Consider the following 26,951-nt stretch of genomic DNA (forward strand, 5'->3'; position numbering starts at 1 on the left):
CCATGCAGCACCACTGACATGGTGAGCACTTTTCAAGTTAATGCGTATTGTCCTGCTCTCGAACGGTTGTTAAGTGCCCAGTATAATACAGAGAGGCAAGTAAGCATAGAATAGTTAGTAGCTGGAGGTCTGGAGCCAGACAGAGCTGGTTCAAATCCTAGCTATGCCACTTAGGGCCATGCAACCTTGGCATAGTTAATTTTTCTGGTTTTCCATTTTCTTGTCCATCACATGGGACTAGTATCTCACAGAGTAATGTCATGAAAGAAATGAGATTATACATGTAAAGATCTGAACATAGTGCATTTAATAAATCCTAACTATTAACATTATTGCATCTGTATATATTTTAATTTTGTACAATGTTGTCTTTTCCACTAATCACACGAAAAATACATGAAAGTGCTTTGAAAATTTTAAAGCATCATATAAATTAAAGGTGTCATTGGTAATAATCTCATCTGCATTTCTCGACTCTTCCATCTCCTCAAAGACCGGGACTACATCCTGTGTCCCACAGTGTATTGCACAAGGATGGGCAAACGAGAAGCCCTCTTGTTTGGACTGAAGCAATATGGCATAGCATAAAGAGCGTAGATACCAGGAGACTAGGCTGGGATGAAATTAGTTTAAGGCAAGAGAGCCAGTCTGCAGTCATAACTTATTCATTCAACAAATATTTGTTGAACATATTCAATGCGCTAAATATTGAGTCCAGATAATTTCATCAAAAAAAGGTTGTACAAATTCCCACCAAGCCAAGCCCTTGGGCAGTCTCCACAATCCCAGCCCACTCTTAAAAGCACAAAGGCTGCAGCCCACATTGTGTGCCACTGGACAAGTGGCCAATTGCTTTGGGGGAAGCCCCCTCCTGCCTGGCTATAAGAAGCTCTGATTGAGGGCTGGGGAGAGAGTACGAGTGAGGGTGTGGGCTGCTTCCTACAGAAATCACAGGAACTGCTGCCTGTTAATGTATCTTTATTTACACTTAATTAGTCCACAGTTCAATCCCCCAGCCTACACAATGCTCTTTCCCCTGGGTGTCATCTCTCCCTGCCCTGTTACCTGCGCGGCTGCCCTGCTCCAAAACTTGGCCCACTTTGCCCTGTCCTTCTGCAGTCACAGCTGCCTGCTGGGTGGGAGGATGGGGAATGGTATGTGTGGTCACCGGAGGGCACTGAGCGTGGGCTTCAGTGGCATGTGAATCCTGGCAGTCTCGGATCTCCTAGGAGGCGAGAAGAAAGCACAAGCCAAGACAGTAAGGGCGGGAGGGAGGCAGGGCCAAGGTGACTGGGGGCGTGGGGGACTCCAGTGTACAAATTCACGGTCTCTGTGTTGGCTGCACCGTTGCTTCTGGTGTTTGTCTCATCCCTGGATTTGTAATAGTTGCCTTGAGATGCTCTGGTCTGTCAGGCAGGTGTGGAAGGGTCCAGACCCTGGGCTCTGTGCCTGCTGGCTCTGGGATGATACACCTGCAGGCTCGGCCTCCATCAGAAGCACTGGCCAAAGTCAAAGCCACGGCATTCCCAGCCTGCGAGACCCTCTGCAGCTGTCCCAGCAGAAGTTAGGCCCCTCTCAGTTGCCGAATTGCTAGAGAAGAGGATGTTTCCATTGTCTGGGCAACCCGCCAGATTCCAAATTTGCATTTCTCCTTCCTTTCACACTGGGAAAGAGTTGGGGTGCGACAGGAAGAAAAACGGGGAGCTGTAAGAAGTGGGGAAAAAGGGACAGAACCCAGGGAGGGGCTCTCCAGCAGGGCTGCCTGGATGTCCCCGGTCAGCAGTGGGTGCAGCTCTGGAGAGGCTTCCTAGTTACATGGCTTCTTTCTCTCTCTGGGAGCATCTGCTGAGCTTCATCTCCGTCAGCTGGATATACCGAATCACGTTGGTGTCTGTGAGGAGAGAAACACACCTTAGGGAGCACCTGCTCAGGGCAACTCTTGCGTCTACACAGAATTGGGCACAAGCTGGGTCTGCAGGTAATGGACAGGCCAGGCTCATTCAGCCAAGGTCCCTTCTGCCTCTCTGTGGTGGCTGAGACGGCAGCCAGACGCCGGGCCTCTCCTTCACTGCCTCCCCTTAGCAAATGTGGACAGGTCGCCATGATCCAGGGGACAGATGGGAGGGAGAGGAGAGAGAATTTCTCCTCTTATTTCTATGCAGCAGAACCCAGTGGTCCCCAACTCAGCACGGTTAGCTGAGACTCTGTTTTGAGTTTATCCTCAGGCAAGTCACCGACTTCTTCCAGGCTCCTGTCTCATTTGCAAGAAACAACCTCCATTTTTGAATGCCTACTTTGTGCTAGGTTTTTAATCTTCACTACCTTATTTAGTCCTCACTACAATCCTGCAAGGTATGTGTCCTCAACCTCACTGTGACAAGAGGGAAGACTGGGACATGGGGAGTTAAGTGAGATGCCCAGGGAGACACACAGTAAGTGGTGTGTCCGACTCCGTAGCCCGCCTCTCCTGGGGAACACAACACCCTCCTCCTAAAATTACTGGGAGGATGAGAATAGATAAGTCTAAAGTGCTTAATACAATGATCAGGAAATACTAATTAAATGTAATTTGTTTAAACTTTAAGAGTTTAAAACGGCTTTGCTTTCAGTGTCTTATTTTTGTCCTTATGAGTAGGGTCAGGTGACCACCTCACCAAAAACTGGATATTTCCCCCCAATTCCTGTTTCTAAATTGGTGAGGAGGGCAACACGTGGAACAATTGCTTTGCACTGCACACACCAGAACGTAAGAATTGCAGGGCTGTTCTGAATATTACTTCCAGCAGTAGAAATGAATACTGCATCAAGCTCGAAATGCCAGGCATGGCATCCGGAACAGTGCTGGCATACAGTGGGCGCTCGAGAAATTCTGGTGAATGACTCCAGTTCTTAGTCTTCAAGTTGCTTGCAATACGTTTTGGTGGAACACAATTTATACACAGAAAACAAACCAACAACACATAAAAATAGATATTGGTGTTCTTAAAAAAGATTAAATAGATAGTTGGACATTTGCACATTGATCCTAAAGTTCTTTAGACTTCTTGGAAGGAGGATTGAATTAAAGAAAATTAACAATATGAACAACAATGATGGCAACATCAAGTCGAAGTCATTATTTAAATGTTCCTTCCTCAGAGAGGCTCTTTCTGAACACCTGGTCTAAAATACCAATCCCTTTACACTTGATCCTTTTACTCTGCTTCATTTTCTTCATAGCACTCACTACTGCTAAACACTACATCAGTTTGCTGTCCATTTGTTGGCTTGCTGGTGACTTCCAGGCAACCCCTGGTGGAGAGCCCCTTCCTGGGTTCTGCTCCTGTCTCCCCACTTTCTTCCCACTTGCATTATCACAGACACTAAACCATTATAATATAAGATCTTGGAAGGCAGCAACTTTCTATTGTTCACTACTGTGTACCCAGCTCCGTTGTGCCCCCTCAATAAATATCTGTGGAATGAATGAATGAATGATTGGGTGAGCGAGGTTGTATGATCTAAGTTAATGGTACAGAAGACACATGCTTCCAGGAATAGCACCAGACTGGAGAAGTCAGAGCTTGCTTCCTGAAAGATGCTGGGCTTAGCATCAAAATTGCCTGCTTGTATTCTGTCTTGCCAACCAGATGTGAGCTCCTCATCGGTGGGGACTGTGCCTTCTCATTGACATCCCTGGTGCCCAGCATACGTCCTGGCACATAGTAAGAATTCTGTAGGTATTGATTGAATAAGTGAAGCGAGCTAGATTCTGAGGTGGAAAAGATGAAGAATTCTGTACTCTAGTTGAAGAGAAGAGGTGCTCATTCCCCCTGGAACTCAGACCCCAGGCAAATGCATGGACTGTGTGCTCTTCTTACTCCAGGTCCTAGCACACACCTGACCCCTAACTTGCCATCTCTGTCCTGCCCGGCCCTGCCAGCCATGAAAGGTGTCTGCTGCAATAAAGCCCCAGGAGCTGCCGGAGAGGGAGGACAGTAAGAAAGCAGCAGTTGCTGCCTTACCTGTGGGTTGTCGGGTCCTTGCTTCTTTCAGGTAGTAGAGTGCTTTGTCATAGTCCCCAAGGTGATAGAAAGCCACACCAGACCGGTAAAGGGCCTTGAAGTTCTCCCCTTCCTTCTTCAGGACTTTGAGGCAATATTCCTTGACTCGTTCATAGTTTACCAGCTCAGCCTGGAGCAGGCAGGCTATGGTAGAAGGGAGAGAAAAGGGAAGTTGCCATCAACACAACAGTGGCTGGCTCTCCATGTTTCTCTTTGGTTCCTTCTCCCCATAGAAGGCTTAGCAGTGTTGGGGCTTTCCACTGGGGTTTACGCCATGGGATTTGTCATCAAATTATCTTGGGCTCCAGGACCAATTTCATCACTAACAAGCTCTGTGACCTTGAGCAAATAACTTAACCTTGTGTTAGGAGTTGAATTATGTCCCCCCAAAAAGACACTTTGGAGTCCTAACTCCCAGTACCCAAGAATGTGACCTTATTTGGAGATAAAGTCTTTACACAGGTGATTAAGATGAGGTCATTAGAATAGGGCCTAAACCAATATGACTGGTGTCCTTATAAAAAGGGGAAATTTGGACACAAAGTCAGACACACACATAGTAAAGACGTGGTGATGAGACACAGGGAGAAGAGAGCCATCTGCAAAGCCAAGAAGCGCCTGAGGCTACCAGAACCTAGGACAGAGGTGTGGAATAGATCACCCCTGACAGCCTTCAGAAGGAACCAACCCACTAACACCTTGATCTTGGACTCCCAGCCTCCAGAATTGTCAGCTGATAAATTTCTGTTATTTTTGAGCCACTCAGTTTGTGGGACATGGTTACAGCAACCCTAAGGAATAAGCTACCAGGGACAACAACAGCAATAATAATCACGGCCAGTATTTGTTGAATGCTTGAGCCAGGTGCTGGTCTCATTGTTTTACACGTATTACCTAATATAATCCTCAGAGTACCATGGCATGGGTACCATTATTATTCTCATTTTATAGGTAAGGAAGCTGAGCCCCAGAAAGCTTAAGAAATTTCCCAAGGTTACATAATGTGAAAGAGGCAAGCATGAGATTTAAAGCAAGGCTGTCTGGCTCTAGAGTCCAAGTTCTTCCTTACCGAGTTGTTGGGGGATTATATAAAATAATGGCCATAAAGTACGGGACACAGGAATTGGCACACAGTGAGCACTCAAAAAATGTTAGTTAACATTATTATTTATTATTATAATTCCTTACAGCCTTGTACCAGTGACCTCTGCCCCTGATGTCCCTCAAGTTCCCTTTCTTACATGTTTGTCTGTGCAGTTCCTGAGAGCACAGGCCCTCTGATGGGCTGCTGACCAGCTCATACAGGGCACATCTCCGGACGGGGCAGACCTGGGAGTTCCAGGCAAGAGGAAGGTAAGGCGGCAGGTGCCCATGGAGGGGACCCCTCCTCATTCTATAAACAGCCGTCTTTGAGTAAACCATCTCGCCTTGAAGATTTCTCTCACAGCTCTGAGCCACAGGGCTGGGACCAGGATGAGGACGTCCTTGGAGGGTGACTAGATGACCATGTAGAGTGACTGACATTTTGTGCCCTAATCCCAGCCCTGCTGAGCTACCTCTGCTCCATTCAACCACTCAAATATTTAGTAGGCATTGACTAAGTGCAAAGAAGTGTGTTATACACTTTGGGGGAATTACGACAACCAAAAAAAAAAAAAAAAAGGAGGAAAAAGGCACCTGTCTATTTTTCCAAAGTGAATAAAAACAGAGGCTTAGGAGGCAAAACTGCTGCCTCCTGCCAAGGCCTGGCTGGGCAAGGTGGGGGATGCTGATGCTCTGCTCCTCTGTGCTCGGGTTGTTCCCACATTGAACGAAGTGTCCTCGGGATAGAGACAAGTCACAGATTTTCATCTTAAGGGGTCTAACTTCAGTTGTTTTGATTCCTTAAATAATTTCCCAGGTATCAGAATCTCTGAGCTTCGTTTTAAGAGACCAGACCTTTTATTGTGCATTTTGGACCCAAACAACCCATTTGTTTGCAATCTGCAGAGGAGGTGAACCACACAGACTCTCAAGTTGAAGGTATGAGAAGCAGGAAGTGAAAGAGAATCGGCCCAGCTCTAGAAACTGACCTGTCAGGTTTCACTGGCCGCAGGGCAGAAAGCCGAGTCAACAGGAGCAGCAGGCTGCTGACCCTTCCCTGAGCACTGCAACCTGCTGGCGCTCCAGGGGGCCCCTCCCCATAAGCTGGTGCTCCAAGCTCCCCTCTCTTCCCTCAGCTGGGGGGTCCCGGCCCCCTCCCCATCCCCTGTGCTGGTGGGGCTTACGGAGCTCTGCAGACAGGAAGGGGCTTCTGCGAAAGTGTTCCTGGAAGTGAACCTCACTGACTGCTACCTGTGTGGGACTCGGCCCCAACATCTGCTCCCAGAGCCGAAGGATTTCCTGTCTGCAGCCTCCACGCGCCCCGCCCGACGTCCCCCCGACCCGGCCCAGCGGCCTCTTCCCGTCCGGCCCTCCCTCTTCAAACACACAGTTCTGTTTGCTGACCTGGGCAGTCTAGGAAAGTGGACCTTTGCTTCTTTTAAAAACAGTTTTTGAGTGCTTAAAATAGAAGGGAAGGGAAGGGGCAGAAAGGCCTGGAAATGGGAAAACCACCCGCCCCTCCCAGCCCCCAACCAAAGGGGAAAAGGAAATATAGCAATTAATTTCTGGGACTTATTTGGCAAAAATGTTTCTAATTCCCCTGCAGATCTGGTGGGAACTGGGATACCTGGCTGTGGACCAGAGTTCAGGCCTGGTGAGAGGCGGGGCCAGGCCGGTGACAGGGTGTGGAGCCCCTGCTGACACCAGAGGCAGGGCCAGGAGAGATGGGCTGGTGTCCAGCGAAGGGCTGGGCCAAGAGGTGGAAGCTGAGAGCTGGAATCCTGATAAGAAGCGGGGTGTCAGGCCAGGATGGGGGTGGCGGGGGTGGGAGACGGTCTGGAGGCTGCCCTCAGCCCTCCCCGCGGGGAGTCTGAGGCACCTTCCTGCTTTGGGTGGGGAGCGCTTGGTACTCATCACAAACCCACTGGGATAGGTACGACGGGATGTTTGCAGGCTCATTTGAGAGTTGAAGACGTTAAGAAGAGGTTGACTGGCTGCCTCCTGATTATTCTTCCCTGTCCCTGTGACTGCTAACCAGGGCGTGGGGGTCACAGTGGACCCTTGGAATAAGGGGCATTGTCCCACAGCACGTCCTCCTCACAGTTATTAATCCCTCACCCGTGTCAGAGCTGGTGCTAAATACCTCACATACACTCCGTCTTTCAATCTTCACAACAACTCTGTGAAACAGGCTCTATTTTTATGCTTCTCTTATAGATGAAGAAACTTAAGTTCTAGAGAAGATAAGTAACTTGCTGAAGGTCACTCAGCTAGAAGGTGGTAGAAATTGGATTTCGGCCCGCCTCTGTCAGGCTCCCAAGATGGTGCCCTTGACCCGGAGGGTGTCTGTGGGGCTGCATTCGAAGCCCTCCGAAACCCACGTGACCCTTGGGGGAAAAGACAGTTAGTTCATCTGTGGGAACTCTCTTCTTCTGTGTTCCGAGGTTGACAAGGCAAAAAGTGACGCCTGGCTGTGCTGGGCACCATGAGGGCAGTGGGACCAGGAGTTGAGCCAACCCTGCACCCCATCCTCCTGGGGCTGGCAGACTGGTGGGGAGGGCAGGCGTCCATCATGTCGTCTCACACAGGGGGAGTGCTGTGAAGGAGGGGGGCAGATTGGGAGGTTATGGGGGCGGCGGGTGGGGGTGCTGGAGGCTCATCCTAATCTAAACTACCATAGGAGGCCTTCTTGGGAGAAGTGGTGTTTTAGCTGGGATCTAAAGACTGAGGATTTCTCAACCTCAGCACATTAACATTTTGGGCTGGATAGTTTTCTGTGTTTTTTTATTTCAGCTTATTATGGGGGTACAAAAGTTCAGGTTATATATATTGCCCATGTCCCTGCTTGAAGTTCTGGTTTGTTACAAGAGGGTGTCTTGCATATTGTAGGATGTTTAACAGCTTCCCTGGCCTCTCCTCACTCCCTGCCAGGTGTGACAACCGCTAGTTGTGATAATAATTGCCAAGTATCTCCTGGAGGGGCGAAATTACCCGTTTGAGAACCACCGGCGTAAGTGGAATGGAGAAAAAGTTTTCTAGGCAGAGCTCAGAGAGAGAGCGAGACAGCACAAGCATAAGGCCTGAGAGCCCCTGACAGGCCGTGTTTGCCAGGCTGCAGCAGAGCCAGGGGGAAGAGTGAAAGATAGTGAAGCTGAAAAGAAAGACACCAGGACACACAGACCCTCCTGATCCGCGTTGAGGACTTTGTTCTGAGATAAGAGTGGATTTGGATGATGAAATGATGCTGACTAGGTTGACCAGAGTGGAGGCAGACAAGCAGGACACGTGGATCAATTTAAGTGGTGTCCAGGGGGTAGGAGTGACCAGCATTAGGGAAGCCCTGAGATATGTTCCCTCTGCTGTCCACATGTGCGAGGGAGAGCCCTTCACCCGAGAGATCTTTACTGCCATTTTGGATTTACTCATGACCAAGACACGTTCTTCCACGTTGCTGTGACCTGGAGTCTATTTGAATTAAGGCTTATCAGACAACAATCTCTGTACTCTGTTGCATGCTTTGCTTCAATATTTTAAAGAGTATTAGACTAGGAATCAGAAGAGCTGGATTCTACTCCCACTTTTGCCACTAACCAACATTATGAAAACCACTTTCCCTTTCTGGGCCTCGGTTTCCTAGCTGCAAAATGGGGGACCTATGCCTCACTAAATAACCTCTACCATCCCTTTGGATCTAATAGCCTATGGAGGCAAATGGTTGCCACTTAACAGAAGGACAGAATTGTTTCCATGAGTCTTCTTCAAATGGAGTTCTGTTCTTCCTATTAACTAAGGTGAGGTGTTTTCTGTTGGGGAAGACAATCAGAACTGGTCAGGCAGTGATCAGGAGGGCTTCTGTAAGACAATTCCTCTCCTGCTAGGTAGGCTTTTGTTTTTGTTTCTTTGTTTTTTATTTTTGCATGGAAATTGGCTTATGTTCTGATGTGGTCTTCCCAAGGCAAGGGAGTAAACTTCTCCCCGTCAGTCATCCTCAGCAGAGGAGGCTGTTGGGCTGAATGGAGAGGGAGCTTGTTTCTGGGAACAGGAGGGGGGGCTTGGCCTGGACTCTGAGGATGTGCTGGATTCAGAGATGCAGTCACTTGGTGGCAGGAGAGGTGCAGCGTGGCGGACACGGCCACAGCGGACACATGACCGTGGGCCTGGGCTTTCAGACAACCATATCTAGAAGCACTTTTGAAAGAAATATTATTAGCTGTCTGGCCCCTGAGTCTTCTGAAAAGTCTGAATAAATGCTGCTGCCCGGAATCAGCCAAGCTGTGAGATTAAGACAAGCCTCTATACATGCTTGGAAGAAGTGCTAGAAGAGAAACAGCCTTCCTGGAGCCTACCACGGCGATGGCAGAGGTGGCCAGTGCACATTATAAGAGAAAGGTAAATTTGGGGGACAAGAATAGGGGCTGTGACTCTCCAACCTCCCCTCCCAAGTGGAGATTCCTCTTCCACTGCCAATCTTGGGTGGTTGAGGTGTGATTTTATGAAAAGGGCTGGCAGGCTGTCTTAGCTCCACAAAGGGGTCTGTGGTCGGAAAAAGTTAGAGAATCAGTGCCTTAAGGAGCCCCAGTGTACACTCACACATGCGGACAGAGAGAATCGCCCGTTTGACATTCCCCACAGCAACCGCGACGAGACCTCAGGCTAAAGCATGTCGGGTTCTCCTAGCTCTGGCACCTGTCTTGTTTTTGTTTTCCCTGGCGCATGCAGGGCAAAATGCCACCCACTGGCATGAGATGAAGGGAAACCAGAGGAAGAACAAGTTCCCTGCTTTTCTTATTATAGCTGACTCACTATAGTTTGCTCTTACCTGGTGAACAGAAGGAAAACATGGGCTGGATGGGAAGGAAGGAAAAAGCCACCTGGGGTCAGGAGTGAGGAGAAGGAACCCACTAAGCCTCGCCGTTGTGGGTGGTGCTGTGTCTTCCTACCCCCAAAGGCGACGCTGAAGTCCTAACCCTGAGTACTGGAGAATGTGACCTTATTTGGGGATAGGGTCTTTACAGAGGTAATCATGTTAAAATGACATCATTAAATGAGGGCCCTAAAACGATATGACTACTGTCCTTATAAAAAGGAGAAATTTGGACGCAGGGACAGACACACACAAAGGAAAAACAACGTGAAGAGACACAGGGAGAAGACAGTCATCTAGAAAGCAGGGAGTGCCTGAAGCTATCCAAAGTGAGGAGAGAGGCATGGGACATGTTCCTCCCCACAGCCCGCAGAAGGAACCAAGCCTGCTGACCCCTTGATTTCGGACTTCAAGCCTCCAGAACAGCGAGCCTATAAATTTCTGTTATTTTAAGCCACACAGTTTGTGGTAATTTATTATAGCAGCCCTAGGAAATTAATATGCCTTTCTAGTCACTCCTTTGTGAGGTGGGCCCAGGAAGTGGCCATTGCATTACTGGGGGAAAATTTTCCCCAACCTTTGCCAAATTGTTTGATTTTCTTCCAAATTCACTTCAAGGAGCAGTGGCATCGTAGTAAAGCGGAAGGAGCTTGGGATCTGGACAGAGGTGACAGGCAGAATATTGAACGGCAGGTATAGATCACAAGAGGCGCACAGTGTTGGCCCAGCTGTGGGCCGCCCGGGCTGAAGATCACTGCTGGGTCTGGGTGCAGTCCTGAGCTGGAACCCAAGCTCTGCCACTTACCGGCACAGGCCCTGGGGCAAGTCACACAATCTCCCTGGGTGTCATTCTTCCCGTGTTAAATGAAGATAATAATACCTACTTTGTGGGAGCGCTTGTGAAGATGAAATGAGATAATTAATGTATGTTCTGTGCTTCACACAGTGCTGGGACAAAAATGGATTCTCATAAATACTAGTTCTTTAAAAAGCCATTTATGAAATATGGTTTGCCCAACAACGTGTACATGAATCGGAGAAAATTTCCCATGTGAGTCCTATACACAGTGTAAGATACATACACAAAGCTACAGCTTAACTTAAAGCAAATTTTCTAGAATAGGTCAAATATGCCAGGAAGGCTGGCTTAACATAAGTCATTTGGGAGGGAGGGTGACTTAAGGCTGCAGTACCAACTCCTGGGCTGTGGACTGGTACCAGGCTGTGGTCTGTTAGGAACTGGGCCACATAGTAGGAGGTGAGTGGCTGCTAGCGAGTGAGCAAGCAAAGCTTCATCTGTATTTACAGCCACTTCCCAATGCTCACATCACTGCATGAGCTCTGCCTCCTGTCAGATCAGCAGCGGCATTAGATTCCCATAGGAGCACGAACCCTACTGTAAACTGCGCATGCAAGGGATCTAGCTTGCAAGCTCCTTATGAGAAAGAATCTAATGCCTGATGATCTGAGGTGGAGCTGAGGTGGTGACGCTAGCGCTGGGAGTGGCTACAAATAGAGATGATCATTAGCAGAGAGGTTTGACTGCACAATAAATGTAATGCGCTTGAATCATCCTGAAACCACCCCGCCACACACCCTGGTCCATGGAAAAATTATCTTCCATGAAACCGGTCCCTGATGCCAAAAATGTTGGGGACTGCTGATTTAGAGGGCCCTGTTTTGGAGGACATGAGGTGTGTACAGTGAAATTTTTACTCCATGAGGTTCCATATCCAGGACTGCACTGACCTACCCAATTTTTGCATATACAAATGCTTGCATTCATGTTTCTTTTCCCATTTTTGTTTTATGGTCTAGGATGTGCATACACTTACACCTGCTCCCAATGTTGCCCAAGTCTAAGGACTGAAAGCTGTGATGACAGAAAGATGGCTGGTGCAGGGAGTAAGCCCCCTAGAAGTGGCTGCATCTTTGTTCATACCAATACCTGCTTTCCCTGCCTGACATCCAGGTAGAGAGTTCTCCCACTACTGCTGCCGCTACTCCACTGCCAGGACTCATTCAGCTTTATCTAATGGCCTAAAACTCTTCTGATTCCATTCACATTAATTTCTGACCTTCTACTTTTCCAGTCTAGCACATGGCTCGCACTAGATGAAAACAAACCTGTCAAGTGTTTCTTTTGTTTTGTTTTAGCAACGTCCTTGGAGATATCCCCTTTTTACCATTACCAACCTGCTCCTTGTTTTCCCACCCTCTGAATTCTTCACAGGGATGCCCCCAGCACTGGGGTCCCTTCCAGACCTGCCACTTTCCACTCGCCATCACTACACAATCTGGGCAGAGGCTCTTAGTTAAACTTACTCAGTAAGGATTCATTCATCACGGCTGGTGCTTCATAAGGGCTTCATAAGGAAAATGGAAAGCATTCAAAACATATTGATAGCTTCAAGGAGTTTATATTCTTCTTATCCACCCTCTGTTGGCAAATGTAGCTGTCAAAGTGGCAGGTGGAAGAGCTAAGGTGGAAAGCCAGTCTAAAATTCTGTAAGCTGAAGGCTTACACTGACAGTGCTTTAAGGAATATTGGAATCTGCTCAAGAAGTAGTAATGCCAAAGCCTGAGGTCAGTGGAGCCCTGTGGTGCCTACCCTGTGCCACTGTTTATGAGAAAAGACACCAATCTGGGTGCTATGGCAGCACACTTACAAGTTGTCCCATCCATGGCCCCTCACTCTCACCCCCAACCTTGATGCAGCAGACAGAGGGGAGAAGGTGCTAGTGGGAAGAAGGTAGACTAGAACTGTTGTCTGCTGGAGTTTTCATTAACACCCCTTCCTTGGTTTGGAAGTGGGACTTTGGAGTGGCCAGATTGGCCATTTGGAATGTGAGGATGAGTATATACTGTGAACTAAGATAAAATCTTTAGTCCCCCAGCAGACTGAATGGACCCCCTCTTGGCCAAGGGGACCCCAGAAATACCCTAAAGCTGAGTTGCTGGCCATGAAAAGGGAGGTCAGACATGCCTCGTCATGGCTTCCTCCCTTCTTGGAGATGTCCTTTGTAACTCATTACCAGGCTAAGGCTATGCAAGACAAAGCTTAAACCACACTTGCAAGTAGGTCCTCAACTCACCCAACAGATCTCAGGAGTCTGTGTCCGGTGACTTGTCTCTGATTAGCAGATTATCTTATCTTAACTTAAAACATTCCAACCCTTTCGACAAAGCTTCATTTCTTTAACCAGTTACAAATCAAAGAATCTTTAAACCCACCTATAACCTATAATCCCCATCCACCTTCAAGATGTCCCACCTTTTTGGGCCAAACCAGTGTATGCCTTCCAAGTACTGATTTATGTCTTTATGTGTAATTCCTGTCTCCCTAAAATGTATAAAACCAAACTGTAATCCAACCACAGCAAGTCCACTTGCTCACGGCTCAGAATAAACGTCTTTAAATTACACTACAGAGTTTGGGTTCTTTTCCATTGACCATACCCAGATATATTCAGAAGAAACCCATCATCCCGTATTATTTTTCTCTTGTCGGCTCTGGCCAAGCACACACATCATGCCCAGTGGCAGAAACCCTGAGCCAGGATGGCGGAAGATCTCAGAAGACAAAGTTCCATCCTGTTCTCTCTTTAAACATTAAAGAATGTCTCCCCCATTTTGATCACCTCTCCTGTCCTCTCTCTGTGACCACAGCAACATCTCCCCCATTCCTGTTGCCTCACCCACCATCCTCCCATCATGTCATCAGATGTGTGTGGGGGTAAGTTAGTTAACAGCCACATGTGCAGCAGAAAGAGCCTCTCTGTGTCAGCATTGTGGGTAATTATGGAGTGTTGGAAATAACCGAAAATATCCATCAGTAGGAGACTGGTTAAATAAATAATGGGACATTAGTGCAATGGAACACTACACAGCCATTACAATCATGCTGTAGAAAACTACTTAATGACACTGAAAAATGTTTTCAATGGAAAACATCAGTAGAAAAAAAATGAAGGTTGCAAAAGTTTGTGTGGTATTAACCTGAATGTTGTGAAAAATAAATGTGTGTATCATCAGGGTGAAGAATTTATAATAGCTGGTATCAGGTGTCCTCTGAGGGAAGAAATTATCTTTTTTTAGGGGACCATCAACTGCTTTAGGTGAGAAAGGTGAGGCTTAGAGGTCAATAGTAGGCAAATTAGGTAGAAGAAAAGATGGCCAAACTGCCTTGCACAGGAAATGAAAGGAATTTGAGAGTGGGGAACCTAAGAAATGGAGAGGGGCTGGAGGGGAATAAAGAGTCCAAGAAGCAGGGCAGGCAGCTGGAACCTGCCAAAAAAGGTAAATAAAAGGTAAGTGGTCGATAAAATTCCTGGTAGTCTGATGGCCAAATGAGTTTTAGGAGTAAGAATTTCTAATATTCAATTTTTGAGATGTAAACTCCTTCTGTATCCCATAACCTTCAGTAAAATCTAGTCTAACTACACAGCCCAGTGTGGTGGGACCATGGAACGTGAAAAGGAAGTAGCAGCAACAGAAGTAGAGCTGCCCCTTGGCTGACACCCAGGTGGAATGAACAGCATCTTGTGGGGGGGGGCGGAGGGAAGGAGACCAGGAGGTCCCCAAAGCGGTCCCAACACATGTGAGGCCAACCCCTTCTTTCCTACATAAACTGGAGAAAGGCTGACCTTGAAATGTTCTAGCTGACGTTTGTTTTACATATAAATGTTTGTATACACCCATGGAAGAAAGACTGGAGAGAAATAAATCAAAACAGGTAAGAGTTGTCATCTTGGGGTGGTGGATGACAAGAAGTTTTTATTTTCTTCTTTGTAATTTCTTACATTTTCAATAATGTCTACAGTTGCAATGCTTTACTTCTGTAATTAGGAACTATAAAGAGAAATCACTACTGACTGTTACCATCCCTTCAAAGTGAGTGGGGTAGAACTTGGGAAGAGAGGTGTGAAAAAGGGCTCTGAAGGGTTTTTTTTGAGTAGAAAGCCCTGTTCATGGGGCACTACCTTGGGGAAACCTAGGGTCATGAGAGGACCTTGGGCATTTTGGTGGAGGAGCACTTGTGAGGCAGCCCAAGAGACACACCTGCCAGTGCTCTCACTCCAAGACGCCCGATCAAGTCAGGGACTTTCTTCATCCTGCGCCAAGAAGGAAGCTCAGTTAGCTGGCACTGCGTGATGCACAAGAGGCCGGGTGGTGCAGGAGCAAGGTTGCAGCCTCATGGCTTCTCCCACAATGTCTCCTTCTCCCATGAGCCTCTGCCTTCCTCCATCTCCCTTTCCCATCAGTAAGCTCTGTTGCTTGTTAAGCTCTCCCAGTGATCCAAACCATCACAGCATGTATCTTCTCTTCCCGGCAAATCCTCATTCTCCACTGTCAGATCCGAACTGGTCTGACTTGTGAGAGAGCCTGGGGTTCTTTCCCTGCTGGCTCAGTTCAAAGAAAGGGTCAGGGGGAATCCCGAAAGAGAGTGTGGAAGGTGGCAGGGAACAGGAACTGTCTGAGCCTCATGTACTCGCACAACCTCAGGCTACAAGCCATGTCTGCCCAGAACCCAGGAGTTTCTAAGTGTTACCTGGAATGACACAAATCCTGAGATGCTGGAAGGGGGCACAGAGCCCTGACCCAAGGGCTCTTGGTCCTGGTGCAGCTCGGCTGCCTTTCAAGGAAGTCTAATGGGTTACTACTTGTTTGTTCAGACTCCCTGGCCCAGGAATGCACCAGGTGGGAAACACTCACACCAAAGGTTGCTGGTTCACTCACACCTTGCTCACTTCCCCTGCCCTGCAGTCACTTAGGAAGAAGGAACTCTTTCCTATCTCCTGTTTTGTCCTCATCTGTTTGCTCTCTTGCTTCTCATCTCCCATAGCCTCCTTTTTTCCTCCTGTATACTTCTCTGTCTTCATACATATTGGAGTAGGAGTTAGATTTACATATAACTACCGTTTACTAAGCATCTGTTATGTGCCAGGCACAGTGCTAGGCATGTGTGCATGTATCACTTAAATTAATCCCCACAACAATCCTGTGTGGTACATTATCGTTACTCCCATGCTATACTAGACACAGAAACTCATAGAGGTTGGGAGCTGTCCAAGGTGAATGGAAGAATAAGTGGGGAAGCCAGGATTCAAATCCAGAACCTCTTACACTAAAGAAAGATCTTTTTCCATTATGCCACGTTGCCCCTAAGGTCTAGATCTGCTGCCTGTCTTTTCCTCTGTGTTCTCTCTCTTCCTTTCCATCCTCATGTACACACACCAGGATATAGCCCTCCCTGAACAGGTATCAAGGAAGAGTTCACTCAGGTTTCCAGTGGCCGCGTGGTCCACACAACCTGGAGTGCAGGTCCATTAGACAAAGGAGCTCAGTTCTGACTTGGTGTGAGCAACAGGCCCAGAATCACATCCCAAAATGCTCAGATCTGGCCCAGACCCCCAGGGCTTTCCAGGCTTGAGCCAAAGGTGACAACTTTCTGAGATGCTAGCAACTGTTCCATGAAACTCTTGTCCTTGCCAGACTATTTCTAAAAAGCTTTTTATTCCCCCTTGCCACCAGGACCTCCTGGGCCTAATGTAGCCAGTATTGCCAGGTTTCTGATGCTGAATGACTGCTTGGTCAGAATCAGTCTGAATTTTGGAATAATCTGGGAGGATATAGCAGCAATGGGTAATGTTTTGTGTCATCAATTTAGATTCTGGGGCCCAGATTATGTTTTATACAGGCTTCAACCCCTACCCACATTTCTCTTAAAAACCCAATGTCCAACTCTATAATCCTGGGAGGCTTGGGGGTCCCTTATTTTGGTTTACCCCCAAATTTTCAAGAGTGGCCTTGAAAATCTCAGTTGAAATCTTTTAATAATCATTTGTCAGTACATACCAGTATACTCGAATAAAAGAGAGCTTGTCTCTTGTTTCCTTCCCCAAATCTGGCTGCTTTCAGAGAGAAAGGACAATGCAGGGAGCAGGGCTAGAAGGCCCTCAAAATCCTAGGTGGTTTAGTGCTTCTGAAAGAAAGCTTGGTGGACATCTGATCCAACCCTCAGTGTTCACATATGGGGAAACTGAGGCTCACTGTGATGTGGCTTGCCCAAAGATGAATGAGCGAGCTTCCTTCTGGGTGCCCCAGATGCTCTGTCTGAGCTGCCAACAGGCAGTATTTCTTAGACGAAGGGACTAAGGAGAATCTTGGACACTGGGCATCCATATCATCCCTTTCTCAACACCAGAGACACATCACGAATATTCAGGTCTGGTTTATATCAAAAGCTCTAACCAATTCTCTTCCTTGACCCATGAGCAGATTCAAACTGTCATTAACATGTGACAGTCTAGCAGGGTCATCTCCCTATCCTGTGGGGTACCCTGCTGCCAGGATCTAGCCCTGTGTGTGGATTGGGGTAGTGGGCACTGTAGAAAAGAGGATGAGTCCTATTATGGGATATTAAGAGAAAGTTTGAAGCTTGAGATAATTTTGTTTGACATCTTTGGTGTTACTGTCTGACAAGGATAGACAGGGCATAGGTAATATCCGGAATGGCATTAAACATTATGTTTATAGGCTAAGTTTTCTTCAGGAAAATAAAAGCTGGCAAAATTACTCATAATTTCTCTACACAGATAACCCGTGTCATCATTTGTCTTAAAAATAAAAGTAATCATCACATAGTTAGAAAAGTCAAATATAGAAAGATTTAAAATAAAAAGTTAGTCTCTCTCAATTCCTGGCCTCTCTTCTTGTGTCAAAGGCAACTGTTTAGTGCTTCACTGGTATGATTTTAGGTAATCTGCTTGCATGCAAATATGTTTATTCTCTCATTAACATTAAAATCATCTTAAACACTGTTCTGTACTCTGCCTTTTCATGTAATAACAGAGTTGGAGACTGGTCTCTATAAACACATATAGAACTCCAGTGCATGTAATGATCACACAGTTCAAAAAGAATGGCATGGAGGGTTTTTCCTTTGAGAGCTGGAGAGGAGCTCAGAGATTTTGTAATTCAACCCTGAGTTTTTATAAATCAGAAAACCATGGCCAAAGAGGTAAAATTCCTTGAAACAAGGCACATAGTGAGTTGTAGTCCAGGACTCATTTCACTAAACCATCTTCTCTGTACTTTAAGAAGGGGTGTCTGAAGGGAACCAGGGAAATTTTAGCCACCAAAGAACACACTTTGCATTTTCCTCATCAAGTACATCTTTTAATGGCTGAAATGAACTTCTGCCCTTCACCCATCCACTTAAATTTCTCAAGACCTCTTACCCGGAATTCACAAACTCTGAAGCAAGGGAAGAAGAAAAGAGGAGGAAGTATAGGCAAGACTTCTGCAGTCTCTATGCTCATGAGAACTTATGACTCTCTGTCCACATAAATTTGGGCCACCTTCCTAGTGACATGGGAGGACCTGGGAAAACTAGGATCTGATTACAGAACGCAGGGCACTTTCCCCTTAACCACCCAGGATGGCCGTGGAATGGGAATCCTAGTCACAACAGGCAGATAACAATAAAGGGATGTTTAACCTCCAGAAGAAAAGACTGGGGGATGGGCAGAGTAACCCTAAAAATGTCAGGGCCTATCTTTGTTATAGTGATGAGATGTATTCTGTTTTTCTCCAAAGAGGAGATTATGGATGGATTGACAGAAACTTCAATGAGGCAAATTTTAGTACGTAAGGAGGAAATTCTTATAGATGTAGGCTGTGGGGTGAATGGCTAAGACTGCAGGCTTTGGAATTACAGACCTGGCAAAATCCTAGTTTGCCACATACTGTTAATACTATGTGACCATGGGCAAGTGACTTAACTGTTGTAAAGTTGAGTTTTCTGTCTCACAAAGTTGTATAAATCAAATGAAATTATATATATGTGAACTCATTGAAGGCAGGGACCTTGTCCTTCATGTTCACTGCTATATACCCTGCCCCCAGGCTCAGGGGCTAGTACATAGTAAATGCTCAACAAATATCAATGGAATGATTGAATTTATTGGATCCTTTACATGAGACACATGCTGGAATAAGCATTTTCATTCATCTCGAACACATTTGTGGAACATCTACTATGTGCCAGGAACTGGGCTGATCATGGTAAACTTTTCTGTCATTATTGTTAGTATTATTATAGCTGTTGTTTTGGTGGTGGTGGTTGTCAAAAAGTTCACTTCAGGTGGTGGTGAGTATCCTACCACTGGAAATGCCTAGCTCATACTGGATGACAAGTTGGTAATGTTGACAAAGAAATTCACCTGTGTAAGGTCATATCCAAATCTGATATCAAAATTCTGATTTTATAGAACCCTTGAGCTACGTAGTTAGCACAACTTCACACTTCTGTGCTTTCCATGTAGAAACACTGTGGAAGGGAAACATTTGCCCCATAAGCTTCCTCTCTGTAAACCTCGTTGCAGTTTGGGTGCTCTTTTTAAGCCCTTTTGGTAGATCGGTGAAGGGAAGGGAGGGTCCACTGAAATCCATTCCAGCCTGGGATTTTTCTAGTTCAAGTCAACCATCCTCAGCACTATACATGGCTTCCTTTTTCAAAAATATTTGGGAACTGTTGGTTTGGGGTCCTACTGGACATGGCATCATCTTGGTGCTGAGATGTAACTGTATATATGTGTGTATATATAATATGAATAATTAGCAGTGTGTAAAGGCCATATGAATACCACTGGGAAGGCTGAACACCTTTAATCTTCTGTAGCATTATCTTTGGCCTTTTTATGTCTGCTACCCCTGTCTGTGCTAGAGCTTGTGGGTGCTGCTCTGTGGTTATAACTGGGCCACACTAATCATCTGTGTGAAAATGGAAAACTGTGTTCCAAACATTGACATCTGACTTCACAAAGGAATTAGGAAATCTCTGGTTGGTTGATTGAAACATTTGGTTTTCATCTTAGCTGTTTGGAGTAGGCACAGTCTGGTGGTGAAAAAGAGCAACTGTAAGGGGAGAACCTCCCATGTTGAGGTCACTCACGAACTGTGAAGCTCTGGGAGCAGCTTTGGCTGCAGCAAATCTTGGCAATCCTGTCTTCACTGCGGCTGAGTCTCCTTGCATTGGATGGGGCACTCCCATGTATTTTGGCTGTAGGGACTCTGATTTCAAGATGCCCTAAAGAATTTCTGGCTAAAAGCCATCCACTCATTTCCCTTGGAGGCGGACTGAGGAGCTTCTAAATCCACTTTAGAAACTCAGCCCAAAGTTTAAACTCAGAACGTTCTTCCTAATACTGTCCATGAAAGCATTCTATGGGTTTCAATTATCATACTCTTCCTTGGAAGATGATCTTAGGAGCCACATTTATGTATCATTAAGACTTATTGGCCAAGGTGCTACCCAAGGAACAGCTCCAGATCAACAATGGCTTGGCCAGTCAAGCTCTCCCATCCAGATGGCAGCATCTTGGCTGAGCCTCTTAGCATGAGGCCCTTCCTCTTCTCCCCTCCTTTGACCAATCCGTACCAAAGAAACTCATCTTCTGGCTACCAGCTTACAGCTTGTCTCTAGCCCCTGACCTCCTTTTCACCACTGAGTTTTTGCATTTGTGATTCACCCATCTTTACTCTTGGTTCTCTGTTTCTATACCAGTTTCTGTTGTGTACCCTTTGTTTTTGGTTTATCCTTACATTTGCAAGAGTTGCCTTGGAAATCTCAGTCGAAATCTATCTTCTGGTGTCTCACTGAGTGCTGGCTTCTAGGATGGGCACCTTGTACAGTCTCATGGGGCCCCATGCTCAGAAGGGCTCTGTACTTGGTTTAATGCTCTGCTTTTGCCTTCTGGAAATTCTTTTTTTTTTTTGAGACAGAGTCTTGCTTTGTTGCCCGGGCTAGAGTGAGTGCCGTGGCATCAGCCTAGCTCACAGCAACCTCAAACTCCTGGGCTTAAGCAATCCTACTGCCTCAGCCTCCCGGGTAGCTGGGACTACAGGCATGTTCCACCATGCCCGGCTAATTTTTGCTATATATATTTTAGTTGGCCAGATAATTTCTTTCTATTTTTTTAGTAGAGACAGGGTCTCGCTCTTGCTCAGGCTGGTCTCGAACTCCTCACCTTGACGATCCACCTGCCTCCGCCTCCCAGAGTGCTAGGATTATAGGCGTGAGCCACAGCGCCCAGCCTGGAAATTCTTAATCATTTTATCTTTGAACTTGTGTTTTGTAAGTGAAGTCTGATGGAACAATGGAGCACGAGCATGAACAGAGGAGACAGGTGCAATACCATTTGTATCTAGTATTCACAATGCCCCACGAGCACAGAGTTCCAGTAGACCCATGATGTCTACTAGATCATGATACCCATGATGTGTGAGAGTTTATTGAGATATAGCATGAATACAAGGTAAGGGTATCATGCCAATAACTAAGTTGGCAAACATGCTGACAGTTCCAAGAAGCCATGCTCTCCATTCAAATTAGAAATTGCTTCAAATTCAGAAAAAAAATAGTGTTCTCAGAAACACAAATGACTTAGGAATCCTATCATATCTTTTCTTATTTATGTTAACTACCCTGTATTAGCCAACCACTTATGCTGAAATGAAGACACAGAAGGGAAGGGTAGGGTAACACATAGTTCCTTTTCCTTTCTTTGATCATCAGACAGCCTGGTAGAAAGTACGCATGGAAAGTATGCATGTGAAGTGTGCATATAAAGAAGTAAAATAAAAATAGTTGAATTTGTTTGCGCAGCATTTCCACTATTCTAGTAAGAATAAACTACATATGTATGCATGAGCTATATGAAGCATGAATTGTATAATCTGTATGAGGCCACATAGAAATGCTGTTATATGTTCGTTTAAAACTGACATCATATAATATAAAGATGAATACTAAAATTTATGCCAATAATTTAAAATTTTCATTTTCTTTACTTGTAATGACATTAAATAGCAAATAAAAAACACCATGTCAAGTCAAAAGAGAGAGACAGATCATAAAAGAAAGAAAAAAGCTTTATCCTTTAGGGTCTTTAATGATACTTTTCCCCTACTCTTTGAACAATGAGTTCCATGTTTTCATTTTGCAATGGGCCCCACAAATTATGCAGCTAGTCCTGATTCCAGGGCTTCAAGATATGTCCACAAGCACTGGTAAAGCTGGTTTTAGACCAGCACCATTCTAGGCCTTTTACCAATGTGACTTTGTTCTAGGCCTTCTCACACACCTGTCTGGGGCCTTCAGTTGGGATCAATAGATATTATCTGCCCCTTTGGTAAAATAAACAAAACTCTCCCCCCCACAGCTCTAAACAGATGGAAAAATGGAAGTAAAATGAGGTGGTAGGGGCTTATCCAAAGTTACGAGGTATGTCAGGGATAGATGTACAAGCTCCTAGCCTTCGGGCCCAACGCCACAGTCTGTTGGCACCCATCTCCACTGCTAGCATTTGAGACTCGAATGTCATTTGAAAATACCAACAAAGTCATTATGTGTCGCATTGCTTTGATCACACCTCAGCTGGGGCCACCATAGCCCGGCAGGAACAGATGTAGAGTAAAAACTGTGCCCTTCAAGGGGCTCTGCACAGAACATTCCAAGGCCCCACAGGAGTCCTATGTCTTGTTCAAGGTCAACAAGAGTCAATCGACAGGCTGATACGTGCTTCCTCTGTGGCCTCAGTAAGGATCAGGTTCCTATGTCTCCCTAAGTAGTTCAGAATGTCTTTTCTAATCATTGTATCAGAATCATTTGAAATTCTGAAGGAACAAAATGCCCCATCTCTTTCCTTGAATGTCTTAGAAAATAAGACATGCAAAATCATGTCCAGGGGCCCTACACAATTGGCTAGATCCCTTCCAACTTAAAGGAAACCCAAGCCAGAACAGTTCACAACCTGGGGCACTTTGCAAATTGCCTGTACACCCTTCATGCGGTCCCCTCACATCATCCAAATGAGTTTTTAGATCAATATCTCATAGCACATTCTAGCTGCCCCCTTGTTATTCTTTTGTAGGCTTCTGTGCAGAGTACCAGGGTCCACTGAGCCTAGGTTTCCTCCAGAAGCCTCACAATAGCCCCTTGTTTGGAGCAGAGATTCCATTAGCAACACAGCCTAACTCTCCAGGTATCCTGGGTTAGTTAGTCCAAGTTCCTTCTAAACCCTGAGCCTCTCTCTCTCTAAACACCTCCGTACAGAAGGAGGACAGATCCTTGAGAAAGTATCTTTAGACTGCTTCAGTCTGGAGCCTACTGGGCTGCCACCGCCCTGATGGAAGGGTCAGCTGTCTTTCTGCCAGAATGAACCCGTAGTTGCTGGTCTCCTCCCTTTTAGCAGGTACACAGGGGAAAAGAGATCTCATGGGCGATGCTGCACTGTTCTCGCTCTAGCAACAATGATCCTCTTTCCTTCCTTTCTATCCAGTGATAACTATAAACAAGCATTTAAGATTTTTATGTTGTCCCTTAAAATAATCTTCATGAAAATATTTTAATGAAATGTAAAAATGCTTCTGACATAATGGTAAATGGGATTAAAAGCAGGATACATGATTGTATATGCAGAAAGACCTCAGCTTTGTAAACTCTTTACATTTATGTACAGAAAAAAATACAGGAAGGAAATACACCAGAATATATTTCTTTAGGTGATGGGATTAGAGGTAATTCTGTATTTTCTTCTTTAAACTTTTTGGTATTTTCTAAAAGAAAATAGGTATTATAGGTATCAATTACTTTTGTAATCCAACAAGAAAGGATACTTTCCTATTAGCTAGGACTTCTGAGATAGTGGTCACTGATTTTATGCATTGTCCTGAAGAAAACAAACATCAGACTTCTATTTCTACCCAAAGTGACTTGTATGTGGAACTTTCTTCCCAGTCGAATTTTCTATACCGGATACAGATTTTGGCTTTGACAAGACAGTTCTGCTTGTAATCACTTGTTTCTTTCTTATGTGAAACTTGACATTTGGCAATAGCCCTATTAGAGCCTTGAAGCAAAGTCCTGTGTTTCTTTCTACTGGTTATCAGGGCTGAGAGCTCCCCAAAAGATTTACAAAGTGTAGGGCTTTGGAGAGCCCATCTGAAACTGGGCTCGAGGGAGACAGGCCCAGAGGATGCTGACTTTGCGCATCAAATTATTATGACAAGAACATTGCCTTTACAGAAGAACGGCTCTGGAGCCTTGGGCTTTTTCTTTGTAAAACTGATGATCATCTTTCTTTTATATAGATTATAAAGATTTAAAAAGACAATGTATTCATATGTAGGATGCCTAACAGTGCACACAATTAACTAATAATAGTAATAAGTGGTGGGCACTGGAGAAGGCAGCAGGGGGAAAATCTGCTATTGCTGGTTTCCATTCTTTCACCACCGAAGTTTTCCAAAGTGTGTGCAGGGCGGGGACGGAAGTGCAGGAGATGTCTCGATCTCAGCCCCGCCCTGACTGGGCCAGCCTGGCCAAGGACACATCTTTGGTTTCACCATGGAAATGCAACCACTTCTGGGGTGGAGGGCAGCCAAAAGCGTGGGGGGAGGGGCAGCCTTAGAATGCCCATGGATAATTCTGAATATAAGGCTCCATTACCACTCCAAGATCACTGCATTAGCGATCCAGAGTGCCTCTTCCTCCACCCCTGGCTGCGCTGCCCTTTAACTATTCATCGGGCAGCAGCCAGCAAGCTAGACATTTACAGGAAATAAAGGGAATCAAGCTGTGTCTCCTAATGGATTGAAATACTCCATTTTTGCCGTACTGCTACTTCATCTGCTGCCATGACGACTAGTACTGCTATCAGCCCCACCATTTCTACAACTGCAGCTACTACTACTATCACTATTAATCCTTTAAGTTTGTAAACTACTTTACAATTTATAAAGTGCCTCCCTGGCCTGGGTTTTGCCCCATTAAAGATGAGACTGGACAGGGCATCATGGGAGGGCAGAGGTGGGCTGGCACCAGAAACCCCAAAGTGAGCAGAATTATCAGTATTTATTTTCATCCCCCACATCCACCATCCCCAGCCACACCCAGTTGCACTTCCAACCCGACCCTGCTCTAACCGTCCATAGCTAGTTTAGGCAACTTCGAGGGTTAAGGACTAGGAGAAATGGCCTTCTATTTGGACAGAGAAGGCCGGCCATGCCAAAATCTCACCAAGTGGGGCGGGAGAAGAGGAGAGAGTGCTTTTCAAATATAAGGCCATTACCTCTCCCACCTTTTCATGGGAAGGCCCTGAGAAGGGCCAGACTCTTCCTATTTTAGACTTTAAATTTTCCTGTGCTTTAGTTAAATTTTTTAAAAATGCCTGATTTTGATCCTCCTCCCGAAGTGAACTCTGGAATGTACACCCTTCTTTCCCAATAGAAGGGCCCCCTTTTCCCTCACCCCTAGCAGCCCTGGCGAGAGGACTGATGCTAGACTGGGTGAGCGCGAGTCAGGCAGGAGAGCAAGAAGACAGCACAGCTCAAGCTCAACCGCCAGCCAGGTTCCCTTTGAGATTGCCGACTTCACCTGGCAACCAGGAGCCCCAGCAGAGCTCAGGGAGAAGAAAGTGGCATTTTGGAATCCATTTTGCTCAAGATGCTGAAGGCAGGGTGGCAAACTCCTTTTTGCTACTGGGGCCAAAGCACTTGGGGAAGGACCTTACCCACAGGCATGAGGTTAGTTGGGGGGAAGGTGAGAGCCAACTCTGGTACCAGTGATACCTTCGGGAGAGCAGACAGGTGCGTGGCCGCCCTTGGGACCCACCCGCAGCCTAGTGGTGGGGGCCAGGGCCCACCCTGGGCGCTGCCTCCGCATTTTGGACCCAGGTCCACCGGTGAGCAATAGCAGGAGAAGCCACCGCGAGGCCACCTGGGTCCCCTTCTGTCCGTCCAGTCATTTATAGGTGAAATTTACGATGTATGCCAGGGAAGGGACACTGAGATGACTACGGCCTTTGGGCACGAGATGACTACGGCCTTTGGGAGGCATAATCCTGAAAGTCACACTTTTTCCAAAGCGCCTCCCTCCGGGGTTCTCCTCCCCAGAGCAGCACAGTCACAGCAGGGGAGTCAGCACCGCGGACGCGCCGCAGGGGTCGCCCGGGACGCAGAGGGACCGGGCGGGGGACCGGGCGGCGGAATAGGGACCCGCGCCGGGCGGCGGGCGGCAGGGCAGGGGGAGGAGGGGCCGGGGGCGCGGCGTGGCTCACCTGCCAGGCTGTTGTAGCAGTCGATCTCGATGGCTTCCACCGTCTTGCTCTGCTCCTCCGAGAGGCGGCCGGGCTTGGGGGCCCCGGCCGGGGAGGCCGAGCGCGAGTCCCGCTCCCGTTCCCCGGGGGGCGGCAGCAGCCCCTTCAGCTCCAGCAACGCCCGGTGGTATTTGCCGATGGCTTCGCGGAATTTCTTGTCCTTGTAGCACTGCGCCCCTTGGCTTTTGAACTCGTGCGCGCGCCGGATGAGCTCGGCCGGCTCGGCCGCCGCCCCAGCCTGGCCCCGCGCTGGGGCCCCTCCGCCGCTGCCCGGGACGCACAGAGGCGGCGGTGGCCGCTGCCCGTCGCCGGCCGCGGGCGGGCTCGGGTTCCCCTTGGCCCCGGCCGCCGAGCCCTTCCTCTCCATCCGGCAGCCGCCCGGGCGCCCCGCGCGCCGCGATCCCAGCCGCCGCCGCCGCGCCCTCCTGCGTTTAAAAGCGGCGGGCGCCGGCCCCGCGCTTCGCAGGCTTCGCCGCGGCCGTGACACCCCGCGGCGGTCTGGCGCCCCGCACTCCCATTCTCCTCGCCAGCTGCCGGAGGCTGCTCTCTCCTCCTGGCCGTCGTCGTCCTCCTCCCCGGATTGCCTCCCCCCTCCTTCCTCCCTCCCCCACTCCCGCGCCGCCCGCCCTCCTCCCCTCCCGCAACCTGCCGGCGGCGGCGACCCGGTCCACGCGCGCTCCGGGGCTAGCGGTATGGGGGGACCGCGGACCCGATTGGGGTGGCGGTGATTGTCGCTGACCCGGAAGAGGCTTGGCTCGCCAGAAGGAGGGGAGGATTAATGACAAAGACAGCCCCGCT

At 47.3% G+C, this 26,951-nt stretch overlaps 1 protein-coding gene across 1 annotated transcript; it reads right to left on the minus strand.

Annotated features, from left to right (window-relative positions):
* Positions 1-284: 284 nt before the first annotated feature.
* On the minus strand, positions 285-26,707 carry TTC9 (tetratricopeptide repeat domain 9). The gene is made up of 3 exons (XM_045564724.1): positions 26,115-26,707; positions 4,005-4,187; positions 285-1,891 (listed from the first exon to the last, which is right to left on the minus strand). Exons 1-3 carry the CDS (start codon positions 26,518-26,520, stop codon positions 1,812-1,814), a joined length of 669 nt encoding a protein of 222 aa, XP_045420680.1. The 5' UTR covers positions 26,521-26,707; the 3' UTR covers positions 285-1,811.
* Between the last annotated feature and the right edge of the window lie 244 nt (positions 26,708-26,951).

This window comes from Lemur catta, chromosome 1 (assembly GCF_020740605.2).
Source record: "Lemur catta isolate mLemCat1 chromosome 1, mLemCat1.pri, whole genome shotgun sequence".
Classification (NCBI taxonomy): domain Eukaryota; kingdom Metazoa; phylum Chordata; class Mammalia; order Primates; family Lemuridae; genus Lemur; species Lemur catta.

What these genes read in the sequence shown, in the direction of transcription:
- TTC9 (XM_045564724.1), bottom strand. Translation starts at nt 26,520, where the DNA reads ATGGAGAGGAAGGGCTCGGCGGCCGGGGCCAAGGGGAACCCGAGCCCG. An exon ending in CTGCTACAACAGCCTGGCAG is followed by an intron (nt 4,188 to 26,114) that starts GTGAGCCACGCC and finishes CTTCTACCATAG; the next exon opens with CCTGCCTGCTCCAGGCTGAG. An exon ending in AAGGACCCGACAACCCACAG is followed by an intron (nt 1,892 to 4,004) that starts GTAAGGCAGCAA and finishes CTCTCCTCACAG; the next exon opens with ACACCAACGTGATTCGGTAT.